General features: G+C 36.5%; 1 protein-coding gene across 2 annotated transcripts in view; it reads left to right on the forward strand.

Annotated features, from left to right (window-relative positions):
- RAD18 (RAD18 E3 ubiquitin protein ligase) overlaps positions 1 to 13,615 on the forward strand; it is an 86,054-nt gene that overhangs the window by 9,280 nt on the left and 63,159 nt on the right. For both annotated transcript variants that reach the window (XM_054550277.2, NM_001132147.1), the window contains 2 exon segments: positions 5,763 to 5,824; positions 7,069 to 7,139. In XM_054550277.2, the coding sequence (XP_054406252.1) occupies positions 5,763 to 5,824; positions 7,069 to 7,139 (133 nt within the window).

The following is a 13,615-nucleotide window of genomic DNA, read 5'->3' on the forward strand; positions in this document are numbered from 1 at the left end:
AAACCAATCCTTGTCATGTGAAATCTTAAGGACTTTATGAAAAAAGGAACTTTTTAGAAAGAAACATCTAAAGTGTCCAGTTAAAAGCAAAAACCAGTGTGAAAAGAACAGGAGGTCCAAGAAAGCTGAGAAGGTTGGCATCTGCCTCCAGTTCTAATGTTAAGGGGCAGTTAGTTGGTAAGAGAATAACATCCCTCCAACTAAAGACTAGCATTTCAGAATTTCCAGAAGTGCAGCTCTGCATAATTGTATCTCCCTTTTGTAAGTGTAGCTATTTCTCTTCTCCTCTGTCTTGTTTCACAGTGCTGCTTCATGAGAATATAAAAGAAGATAAACACGTTTATTATTTGCCTAATAGAATCTTATGTTGTCTCTTGAATTAGCAAAGGTTTCGTAAGTGGAACATTTCGTATTTCAGTTTTTAAAAAAAAAAATGAAATAAAATTGCTTTTTACTCCTACACAAGCTTTGATTAATTTTTTTGAGTCAAAATCCACAAAAGGAAAAAAAAAAAAGATTGCTGGCCAAGCTTTAAAATAGTGGTAATTTATCAGTGTCCACAAGCCAATTATTTCATCTAGGATCTTGCTTGGAATTAGAGATGCCCCCTCTCCCAAGGCTTGGATATTTCTGTGAAATTACTCTTTAATTCATTGTTGTTATTGTACCTTCTTCCACTCTGCCCACACATCTGTTTTGGGCTCTCTTGGATGGAAAGACAAACTTCGTAGGTGATTTAAATGAAGCCCTCTGGGAATACATGAATTCAAAACTCTTCAGCTGTTCTCCTTTGAATGGAAGGGTTGTCATAGTTGCCCACTAGAAAATAAATTATGCTGGTCTGCAGCTTACCAGTACATATTTGGTAGTAATCTAGTAGACTGAAATTAAGCCTAGGGCTTGATCTACTTAGGACTCCATATCTGGTTCTCTGCATTTCAAAAGAAAAGGAAAGATATACAAGATTATGCAGAAGAGAAAGCAGTAGCCTTATTATAAATACTAATTTAAAAGGCACATGTGACCTTATTAATTAAATGTTATTTATTGATGTATACATAATATATATAATGTATACTTATATAGGTACAATAGTGACATATATAATAATATATACACAATATATTGTATAAGTATACATTATATAACTATACATAGTACATATTTATATAAGTATACATTATTTATAGTATAAATATACAGTATATATTTATTATAAACAAATATTTATAGATATAGTCAGTCCCTGACTTACCATGATTTGACTTGGGATTTTTCAACTTTACGATGGTGTGAAAGCGATACACATTCAGTAGAAACCATACTTTGAATTTTGAATTTTGATCTTTTCCCAGGCTAGAGATAGGTATATTAAATACATTTTGGCTTATGATATTTTCAGTTTATGATGGGTTTATCGGGATGTAATCCCATGTTAAGTCAAGGAGCATCTGTAATTTTTAATAATTAATATATTAAGAGTATGGACTCTGGTGCTTTCCTTTGCCACATATTAGTTCCGTTATCTTTGGCAAGTTGGCTGAGCCCTGTGCTTCATTTTTCTTGTCAAATGTGACTAATATTGGTACCAACCTCAGGGTTGCTGTAAGGATCAAAAGAGTTAATACATGTAAAGTGCTTAGAACAGAGCACATACTAAGTGCAGTGTTTGTTTGAACCACGTGAAATTGCCAATATTGGTCCATTTTTGACTTAACCAAAATGTCAGTTTCATATACTTCAACTTAATAGTAACAACTTATTAATTTTTTAAAAGTTGTTGCTGTTGTTGAATCAATATCACATATTAAGTATGTGATTTACTGACCAAAATCCATTGAATCACTATGACTGGGGGTAGAGCCTGGGAAACTAAGTTAAAACCAACATAAATCTCCCTAGGTGACTGAGCTGAGCAGCTAGGTTTTAGGATTTCTTGACTTACAGTATTGCTCAGGAGACTTCTTGTAGTATAAAGAGAATAGCATTGATAATTAAGAGAATGAGTCTGGACAGGAATTTTTGCCTTAGGATGATTCATACCTTGAGTCTCATCCATATCTGATTTAGGTGATATTTAGATGAGACTTTAGATTTTAGACTTTAGAGTTGGTACTGGAATAAGTTAAGACTTTTGGGGCTGTTGAGATGGGATGGATGTATTTTGCATTTGAGAAGAACATGAATTTGGGAGGTTAAAGGTGGAATGCCATGGAGTGAATTTTATCCCCCCTAAAGTCTTGTGTCGAAGCCCCAACCCCAATGTGTTGGTGTTTGAAGATGAGGCCTAGATAATTAGGTTTAAATTAGGTCATGACAGTGGAGCCCTAGTGATGGGATTAGTGTCTGTATGAGAAGAGATACCAGAGCTTATGGTCTCTCCTCACCCCCTCATGGGAGGACGCAGTGAGAAGGTGGTTGTCTATAGGCCAGAAAGAGAGCTTTCAGCATAAACTTAACATATTGGCACCTTGATCTTGGACTTTTAGCCTCCAGAACCATGAGAAAACAATTTCTGTTGTTTAACCTGCCAAGTCTGTGGTATTTTGTTATGGCAGCTCAAGCTAAGAAATGCTTTCCTGTAGTCTTTTGTACCATTGCTGTCATTCATTTCACTTATGCATAAGCATTCATAAGCATGCATTTTTATACGCGTATACATAATAAGCTTCCATAATTGAATACTTCGTTATTATTTTTGTACAAACTGTTATCTGTTAAATTAACAAGAAAAAGTTTTTATTACAGTTTCACATATTCCTTCTCCAGTACTCTTCCTTTCTTTATGTAGATTGGAGTTTCTGACCTAAATTATTTTCTTCCTGTCTGAAGAATTTGTTTTAGCATTTTTTTGCAAGGGAAGTCTACTGAAAACAGATTCCTTCAATTTGTATTTGTCTGAGAAAGTCCTCATTTCTCTTTCACTTTTGAGGGATGATTTCTCAGGATATAGTTTTAGGTTGGTGATGTTTTTCTCTCAACACTAAATATTTCAGTGCACTCTCTGTGTGGTTGGTGAGAAGTCAGGTGTCATTCTTTGCTCCTCTGTAGGTAAGGCCCCCACTACAGCTTCTTTCAAGATTTTTTCTTTATCTTTGATTTTGTGTAGTTTCAATATGATTGGCTGAGGTGTCTGTTTTGTTTTTGCATTTATCCTGCTTAGTGTTCTCCAATCTTCCAGGATAAGTAGTTTAGTGTTTAACATTAATTTGGAGAAATTCTTAGCCATTATTATTTCTTCTGTTCCTTTCATTCTTCTCTTTCTGGTATTCCCATTATGTGTATGTTACATCTTTTGTAGTCATCCTGCAGTTCTTGGATATTCTATTCCATTTTTCCTGTCTTTTTTTCTCTTTGCTTTTCAGTTTTGGAGGTTTCCATTGACATGTCCTAAAGCTCAGAGATTCTTTCCTCAGCCATGTTCGATCTATTAATGAACCTATCAAAGGCATTCTGTTATAGCGGTTCTTTTTATCACTAGCATTCCTTTTTGATTCTTCCTTAGAATTTCCACCTCTCTGCTTATGTTCCCATCTGTTCTTGCATGTTGTCTACTTTTTCCATTAGAGCCCTTAGCATATAATTTTTAAAAATTGTTGGTCCGATAATTTCAACATTTCTGGTATTTCTGACTTTGGTTCTGATGCTTGCTCAGTTTCTTCAAACTGTGTGTTTTTACTTGTGGTTTTTTTCTTAATAACTGGAAATGATGTACTGGGTAAAAGGAACTACAGTAAATAGGCCTTTAGGTATGGGCAGAGGGGACACATTCTATAGTCCTATGATTTAGGTCTTTTAGTGAACTTTGCCCCTGGACTGTGAATGTCACTAGTGCGCCTCAGTTTTCCCCTCCTTAGATGGGACAGGATGGCTAGAGGGCTGGAGTTGTGTATTTCCTTTTTCCAGAGTCAGCTGGGCTCTGATAAAACTCCAGTAGATTAGGCTCTGGTAAAATAGTTTCTCCTGAAGGAGGGCTTTGTTAAGAACAGACTACTCTGGGCCAGTGCAGTGGCTCACACCTGTAATCCCAGCCCTTTGGGAGGCCGAGGTGGGCGATCACCTGAGGTCAGGAGTTTGAGACCAGCCTGGCCAATATGGCGAAACCCCATCTCTACTAAAAATACAAAAATTAGCTGGGTGTGGTGGTGCACACCTGTAATCCCAGCTACTCGGGAGGCTGAGGTGGGAGAATCACTTGAACCCAGGAGGCGGAGGTTGCATTGAGCCGAGATTGCGCCACTGTACTCCAGCCTGGGTGACAGAATTAGACTCCATCTCGAAGGGGAAAAAAAAGCAAAAACAAAAAAACCAGACTACTCTGGCTTATTTAGAAATGGTTACTTTTACCCTCCTACTCCCGGAAGGACTAGGGGGTTTTTCTCCAATATTCACTGTGAGATCTTTGAAGAACTCCTGGAACTAAAAGTCACAGAAGTGTGAGGACATCCTCCCCATGCCTGCAATGACAAGGTTCCCTGGAGTTTTTAACTCTCAGACTCGCCCACACTGAGCCACCAGCAATTCATCAATTACAGCTCAGGTTCTCCCACCCCAGCACTGGTTCCAGCACAGGTTTCTTCTCTGGTTCCCATGGAGGTTTCTGTTTGTGGGTTTCTGTTCCAGTTAAGTTGTGATTGTCTGTATTACCCCTCTCTCTCTCCAGTTCGTGGGGAGCAGTTTGCCCTGTGACCCTGCTTTTCTGCTGGATCTACGAAAAGTTGTTGGTTTTTCAGTTTGTTCAGCTTTTTACTTGTTAGGACAGAGTGGTGACTTCCAAGCCCCTTACATGCTGGATTGGTCCCCTGTATTCATCTTTGCTTCCTAAAAGAACTCAACTTGTTGTCTGTTTTATCCTTTTCATGATGTGTTTCTTAGTTTTTCCTCCTGGGGTGCTCTTACTTAGGCTGGCAAGACTTGCTTATTTCCTGGATATCCATACCATTGAAATTATACTGTCTCCTCCTCAACTAAACAGAATCCTGAATTTATACAGTATACTGAAATTATACTGTCTCCTCCTCAACTAAACAGAATCCAGCTGAATTTGGGCTACTAGTAAATTAGCTTAGGTAATTAATTAGTAAGGTACCATTCTGTTAGTCACATCTGCTTTTTCTTTCACTGGGAGAACATTTTACACTGCCTTGAGTGTGGTGAATTTAGTTTATGCCCATTTCCTGCTTAAATTGTTAGGATATATTATGCTGAATTATGCTGTAATTGCTTCACTATTTTATTAGCTCCTTGAGGTCAAGAACCTTCCTTTATATATATATTGTTCTTAGTGCCTGCCACAAAAGTGCTTCTTAAATGTGGGACAGAGGACATTATTTACAGAATTAAGATATAGAAGTCCCTAATGTGATAACCTGGGTATATATTTTTTCTTAATATGTGTATATATATTATTTCAAAATTTACATTTTCAAATGATAAGCAGTAGAGATATCTGGCAGGTTTATACAGTACCCAGCCCAAGTGTATGTTTCCTGTGTTTTGCAGATGGAAGACACAGAGTGATGTATGTTGCTTGTGTAGTTGTGGTATCCTAAGGACTTATAATATTTATGTTTTCCTTTCCTTAAAATGCTGTTTAATCACATGTGTAAGTGTGCATAGAGTAGAGGTACTAGAAATTTAAGCTTATGATGATATACCTTAGATGATGGAAATAGTCTAGGGCTTAAGATTTTGTTAGAAATCATATTCCTGTATTATTAATATAGCTTAATTAACATTATGTTGCACTTTGTGTTTTGCAGACTGCTCTCTCTGTATAAGAAAATTTCTGTCCTATAAAACTCAGTGTCCAACTTGCTGTGTGGTGAGTTTTTGTTTCCTTTTTTTTAAAACTTACTGACTGCTGCAAATATTTCTGCTTTGTGTATGCATAAAAGCCTGTGTATATATAGGGTGATGGGTAGTTATTGAGTTAAGCTATATGAAAGACGTTTTCAGAAAGGACCTCTAAAGTACATGTAAGAAGAGCTGGGCTTTGTTCAGTTTTTTTGTTAAGATTTCTGAAAACCTAAATGTATTTTAGGAAGTAAAAACTAATTTTAAGTTCAGGATGTAGCACTCTTTAATTCTTATGACCCATGTTTTTATGGCTTCTAATTTTTAATAATTTCTCACTTTGGTAGAAACTCTGATGGTAGGATTATTCATTTGCAAAGAACTGTCTAAGTATTTGTGTAGAAGGTAAATATGCAGGCTGTTGGGCTTAATCCGGCCTACCTGTTCCCTTACATCTTTCCCCTACCAGAGCTTCAGGGAAAACACTAGGAAGTTTGTTGTTATTGTTTCTGAAACTTTTCAAGTAGTGGGAACAGGTGGAAAAGTAGACTAAAAGGGTAATTAAACATAAGTGGGAATAAAGAAAGAAGAGACAAGTGAGGTCTGACAGAGCCGACACTAGGACTAGGTAAGGAGTTTGGTTAGTTTTGCCTCTCTGGTAGGTATGTGGTGTCAGGGTGTCACTGAACCTTTCGAACTATTTCTCTATGTAAGAAATTTTGTGATTTGGCTTTTAAGTCTAAGATCTTTACAATATGTTACACTGCTTTTGACAAGATGGTCTCATCGCTGAGATAAACTGTGTACCATTCATGCCAAATAAGTACTGGGTTTGTCACTTTTCTCTTGCATTCCTGAAAACCAATCTTACTTTAAAGTTCTCCTTGAACACTTAGTGCCTCTCCCAGTGTTAGAACTTAAAAGAACATTTCTCTTCTGTTTTTCTGGAGAAATTTTTGAGAAAGCTGAGTGCTGGCATTTTGAAGAAAGATTCTTGCTTATATTAGGTTTGATTGTACTCAGTACAGAGTATATATGATTATAAGAGAAGCTTTGGAGAGCTTTTATCAGACTTCCAGTCAGCAGATACTGATACACTATTTTAAAATTTCATATTAGCATGAGATAAATGAACTTTATTTTGAGGCTGCCTTAGAAGACTTAGTGGGATGGAGAACCTCAGGAGGATGGGTCAGACATTTTCAAAAACAAGATTATGACAAGTTGATTATTGTTTTTGACCTTTTTCCATCTGTTGTTTGTTTTTTCTAGACTGTCACAGAGCCGGATCTGAAAAATAACCGCATATTAGATGAACTGGTAAAAAGCTTGAATTTTGCACGGTATGATTTAATTTTGTGACTAACCTCTAACTACTTTTGCCTTTTATATGTGTTCTCTGTTCACTTTGTGCACCTTTGGATTAGGGAATGCAGGGTTGCATATTTTATAGTCAAAGAAGGGAAGTAACAGTAGTCATTATTCACACATGGAAAATTTACTAGAGTAAGATTTTCTTCCCTTACTTAACAGAAATTCTCCTGTAGTATAGAATAATTAAGAGTTAAAATGCAGATTTGAGGACTTACTTACTTTTGGGTGCTCTAAAGATACTCCTTTTCCTGCCCGAGCCCTAGAATCAGCCATTTCTCCAAGGAGCTCCTCTTCCTGGAGAATAGTATTTAGAGACCAGGATCTGGTGCTGGGTATGCTTGTTGCTACTGGGGTGTCATTGCTTCTAGGCCCTCTCAATGGACAGAGCTAAGTAATATATGTATGTTATATATATGTATGTACTAACTCCTGTATATACCCATATCTATAATTGATTCTGCTATATATTAATCTATTAATTCTTAATCTGATTTATTCAGCATGTATTAAATGGTATGGCATTTGAAATATGTAATTGCTTGTACTTTATAAAGCTCAGATATGCAACTTTACTTCCTGTCAAATGCATGAATGTGTGAAAGTGAGTTTGGTCACCCAAAGGGATATGAAAAGGCATGTTTCAATATCTTGGATTACTTTTAGTTTTAATCATGCAAGTCAAGCAAGAATTTTTATGAAGGACGTATTGTGTTTAGATAGTGGTCAGGTGCCCCTGTAGTTAAGTGTAATCATGTGTTGCTTAAAAGGGATATGTTCTGAGAAATGCATCATTAGGCAATTTGGTTGCCGTGTGAACATCATACGGTGTACTTACACAAACCAATGTAGTATAGCCTACTACACTCCTAGTCTATATGGCAGGGCCTATTGCTCCTAGGTAACAAAACCCGTGCAGCATGTTACTATAACTAATACGGTAGGCAGTTGCAACACAATGGTACCTATTAGTGTATCTAAACATAGAAAAAGTACAGGGAAAATATGGTATAAAAGATAAAAAATGGTACATCTTTATAGGGCATTTACTATGAATGGAGCTTTCAGGACTGGAAGTTACTCTGGATGAGTGAATGAGTGAGTGATAAGTGAATGTGAAGGCCTAGGCCATTACCATACACTACTGTAGACTTTATAAACACTGTACACTTAGACTACACACTAAATTTATAAAAAAGTTTCTTCAATAATTAACCTTACTATAACTTTTACACTTTGTAAACTTTTACTTTTTTTAACTTTTTGACTCTTTTGTAATAACACTTAGCTTAAAACACAAACACATCATATAGCTGTACAAACATCTTTCTTTATATCCTTATTCTGTGAGGTTTTTTTCTATTTTTAAAAATTGTTATTATTTTTTCCTTTTTAAACTTTTTCTTAAAAATGAAGATGGAGGCCGGGCTCGGTGGCTGACGCCTGTAGTCCCAGCACTTTGGGAGGCCGAGGTGGGTGGATCACGAGGTCAGGAGATCGAGACCATCCTGGCCAACATGGTGAAACCCTGTCTCTACTAAAAATACAAAAATTAGCTGGGCATGGTGGCACACGCCTGTAATCCCAGCTACTTGGGAGGCTGAGGCAGGAGAATCGCTTGAACCAGGGAGTTGGAGGTTGCAGTGAGCCGAGATCACGCCACTGCACTCCAGCCTGGCGACAGAGCAAGACGCCGTCTCAAAAAAAAAAAAGGGAAGATGGAAACACACACACTAGCCTAGGCCCACACAGGGTTAGGATTATCAAGATGTCACTTAGCAATGGGAATTTTTCAGCTCCATTATCGTCTAATGAAACCACCACTGTGTATTTGGTCTCTTGTTGAACAAAGCATCATTATACGGCATGTGACTGGATGGGACTTCTAGGCTTGTTGGAACATTCTTGGAGGTACCTTATGTTGCTTTTAAAAATGTAAACAGATTTCTTTCAATAAAATTGCACATTTCTTTATTGGTTTGCATTCTAAAAATGATCAAATTTAGTACAGTTGTCTCTCAGTAAAGGGGATTGGTCCCAGGACCCCTGAGAATACCAAAATCTGTGGATGTTGAAGTCCCTGACATAAAATGACATAGTATTTGCATATGCACATCCTCCCTTATACTTTAAATCACCTTTAGATTACTTATAGTCCTAATACAATGCGATATAAATCGTTGTCATACTGTGTTTTTAAAATTTATATTATTTTTCATTGTTGTATTGTTACTTTTATTATTTTTTAAACATTTTTGTTCTGTGATTAGTTGAATCCACAGATGCAGAGCTGGCAGATGTGAAGGGCCGACTGTACTCTGAGCTAACTTCATGCACATCCTAGAAATTGCCTGGTTAGCTATTTCCTTAAGGAAAAAAAGATGGTATAGTTTAAAAAAATGGCATATTTCCTAGATTAAGAAACTTTAAAATTATCTGATTTTCCCCATTAAAGCTACTGTTTTCCTTAACATTTTTCACCAGTTAGTTTTTGAAATCTATAAGACGATGGGGCCATGCCTTTAAAAGGGAATTTATTGCCTGTTTTTCTCAAGGTTTATTTTTTTCCTCAGCTAGTACTGAAAGCATAACAACTTCCCTGCTAGGATAAAGGAAGCCTTGCAAATAACAGCATCTGTTTGTTGAAGAGAAGTGGTCAGGGTCTTTGGATTCACAGACCTTTTGGTATAACTTAAAGGGAGGTCATGGAATGGTTGAGCCCTCCTCTGTCCCCTCTCCTTCCCGAAAGGAATAGGTGATTTAATTATTCATTATATTGGGTGTGGTAGGGTGGGAAGCATTATTTGTAGATTTGGGATGGTTTATATCATTTGTTCCTCTCTCTCTTTGCCTTCTTGGAATTCCTGCTCTTCCTAGCATCATCCTTGTGGTGAACATTTGTCATGTGTAAAGTGTTGTGGTACTTCATTTGCAAACTTAGGAGGGATGAAATTCAAGCTAATCAATTTCATTACTTGTTTGAACTGTGGTTTAAGATTTATGAGAGAGGACGTTTAATCCTATGACCAAAATGTAAGGTATTTATATTGTGTGTCAATTTCATTTCTTCTTGGCATTCTCATTTGTCATTGTCATTTTATGTGCCATTATGATTTTTAAATATTTGATATTCTAAATTTAATAATATAAAAGGGATATTGGAAATAATTTTAGAGGTTTTCAGATACGAGGCTGACATACAGCTCTTATATTTTCATCTGACCTTTTACTTTTATTTTCAAAGAACACATGATTTTTTTCCTTGACTTAGTTTTATTTAAAACAATGTTCTTAACCTGTTGTTGAACATTTATTAGAATATTTTTGTCTAAGTGTGGCATCATTCTTGACTTAAGTGAATATTGTTTCTCTGTTTTTGTAGCCAGTGTCCATCTCTATCATTATTTTTACGAATTAAGAGTAGAGAGCATCACTTATTGCTTTTGTTTGTCCACCATTAAGGGATAAGTTTTTCTGCAAATACTCCAAGTTTAAGAATTTAAACATTTTAGATGACAATTGAAGTAAAATTCCCTCAGCAGCTCACAAAAAGGAAATAGAATATAATTTCACCTTTTTTATTGTACAGTTTAAAGCATAGTGATGTTGAATTCAGGCAGAACTGGGCATTGGTGTAGGCCCTCCTAATTCTAATATGATTGTGATCAAGGTATTTAACCTCTTTGGCTCCTGTTTCCTCATCTAAAAAATGAGAATAATACTGTCAATACCTTGAGGATTAGAAATAAAGAGCTATAGTAAAATATATCCAGCATAATACCAAGAACAAAGGAACCTAAAAATATTCCTATTATTATTATTATATATTGCCTATATTTTCAACAGTGTTGATACCCTAAGGTGCTGTAAAAAGAATTTGTGTTTGGGTGGGCCTCTGCTTGTTTAGGCAAATGGTTCTAGACTGCTGTTTACATGTTTCTGATCAGAACAAGCATTGCAGGACTTTAGTTACAGAAGTCCATGGAATTTATTGCATAGATTTAATGGCTGCCCATGTCTACCCAAAGGCCTATTTTGACTCTTGATTCTTAGCCCCATTCTGAAGAGGTAAGGTTATTGTACAGTTAACAGGTGGACAAGACTTTTCCTTCCTTCCTTCCTTCCTTCCTTCCTTCCTTCCTTCCTTCCTTCCTTCCTCCCTCCCTCTTTTCCTTTCTTCCTCCCTCCTTTCCTTTCTCCCTCCCCCCTCCTTTCTCCTTCCCCTCTCTATTCCTCCCTCCCTCCTCTATTCCTCCCTCCCCTTCCTTCCCATCCTTCCTTTCCTCTCTTCTTCTTGCTTTATTGCCCAGACTGCAGTGCAGTGACATGATCATGGTTTACTGTAACCTCGAACTCATGGGCTTAAGGGATCCTCCTGCCTCTGCCTCCCAATTAGCTAGGACTATGGGTATGTGCCATCATGTCCACACTGAAGAAATATAAACAAAGCTTCCTTAAATATGTGGTAGAATTTACTAGTGAAGCCATCTGGGCTTGGAGTTTTCTTTGTGGAAAAGTTTTAAATTATAGCTTCTGTTTCTTTAATAGATAATAAAGGCTCTTCAGGTTTTCTGTTTCTTTGTCAGTTTTGATGAATAGCGCTTTTAAAAGAATTTGTCCATTTTATCTAAAACTTAAAATTTGTTGTTTTAAAGTGTTCATAATATCCTCTAATTATCTTCTTTATAGGATTTGTAATGAGGTCTTTTAATTCTTTGTTTTGGTAATTTGTATTTTCTCTCATTTATTTCTTGTTCAGTCTTAGTAGGGATTAATAATTTTGTTAATTTTTTCAAAGAACCAACGTTTGGCTTTGCTTGTTTTCTCTTGCTATCTCTTCTGTTTCACTAGTATCTGTTATTAGTTCCTCTCTTCTTTGGGTTTAGTTTGCTGTTCATTTCCTAACCTTTTAAGTTGGAAGCTTAGAGTAGTGGTTTTTACTTTTTCTATTTTCAATAATTTTCCCTCCAGGGACAGTTTTGGCAACCCTTCATGCTATCGTTCAGTTTAGAATATTTTCTAGTTTTCATTGTAATTTGACATGTGGGGTTATTTAGAAGTGTGGTGCTTTATTTCTTAACATTTGGAGATTTTCTAGTTATCTTTCTGTTGTTGAGTTTCATGTAAATTCGGTAGTGGTGGAATCTATGGGTTGATTTTTTTTTTTCTGTCAGATTTGAAAATTCTCAGCCATTGGTTTTTCTAGTATTGCTGATTTTCCACTCTTTCTTTCTATTCCTTCTGGGCTTCTAATTATGCCCAATATCTCATACTTTTTTGTGTTTGTCTTTTAAATTAATTTTTCTCTCTGTGCTTGGTTTGTATATTTTCTATTGACCTGCCTTCAAGTTTGTATTGTGTATTGTTATACTCATCCAATTTAGATATGGTATTTTGCAGTTGTAGAATGTTCATTTTATTCTTTTCTTATGGATTTTATTTCTCATAATACACTATCTTTTTATCCCTTTTCTTTTTTTTTTTCTTTAACATGTTTATCATAGTTTGAAGTCCTTTCCTAGAGATGCTATTCTTTGGATTACCTCTGTGTCTGCTTCTATTGAATATTTTATCTCTTGATTAGTGGCTACTTTTTCTTGCTTCTTTGCATGTTCAATAATTTTAAAATGTGTGCTGAACATTGTGGTTGAAATGTTGTAGAAGCTGTGAATTGTCTTCTTTTGAAAGATGTCACGTTTTGTTCTAACAGACAGTTAAATTACCAGCTCTTCATCTTTGTTCTGTCAAGGCCTGGTATAATGTTTTCTTAGGTTAGGTCTGTTTGAGCTTTGTTTATATTTCTTCAGTGTGGTCCATTGTTGTAAGGTGTGGCCTTTGTGGGGTGTCACTTGAATGTCCATGATCTTACCAAGATTTCTCAGCTTTGGCTGGGCTCCAATGCGAACAACTAACTTTCCAGCACTGACGTTCGGGATTTTAATTTACCAGTATTAGCTTCCTAGTGGGTCTCCTGTGTTTTTGTCTAATCATGTGCAGCCCTGGAAATGAGCAGGAATGGATGTGAATTTCTAAGCAGACTTCTGGGGTTTCCTTTCAGTGGCTGCCACATGTCAAAGCACTCTGACCCCTCAATCCTGGCCAGTTTTGTTCAGAACTCTGATCTCTTATTTTCTCTAACAAGTAAGATCAATGTTTCCTGTTTAGACTTCACTTTAGTACCCATTCCTAGAAAATGCTTCCAGGGTAAAGTCTTGGGGGAATTGTTGGATTACTTCATGTTTTCTTCTCTTTCAGGGATTGCAGCCTTGTGTTGATTTCAGTCCAGTGCCTACAAAGAGTTGTTTTTTATGCATGTTAGGCCGTTCTTACGTTGCTATAAAGTAAACTTGAGGCTGGGTAACTTACAAAGAAAAGAGGTTTAATTGGCTCATGGTTCTGCAGCTGTACAAGCCATCGGCTTGGCTTCTAGTGAGGTCTTGGGCTGCTT

This window comes from Pongo abelii, chromosome 2 (assembly GCF_028885655.2).
Source record: "Pongo abelii isolate AG06213 chromosome 2, NHGRI_mPonAbe1-v2.0_pri, whole genome shotgun sequence".
Classification (NCBI taxonomy): Eukaryota; Metazoa; Chordata; class Mammalia; order Primates; family Hominidae; genus Pongo; species Pongo abelii.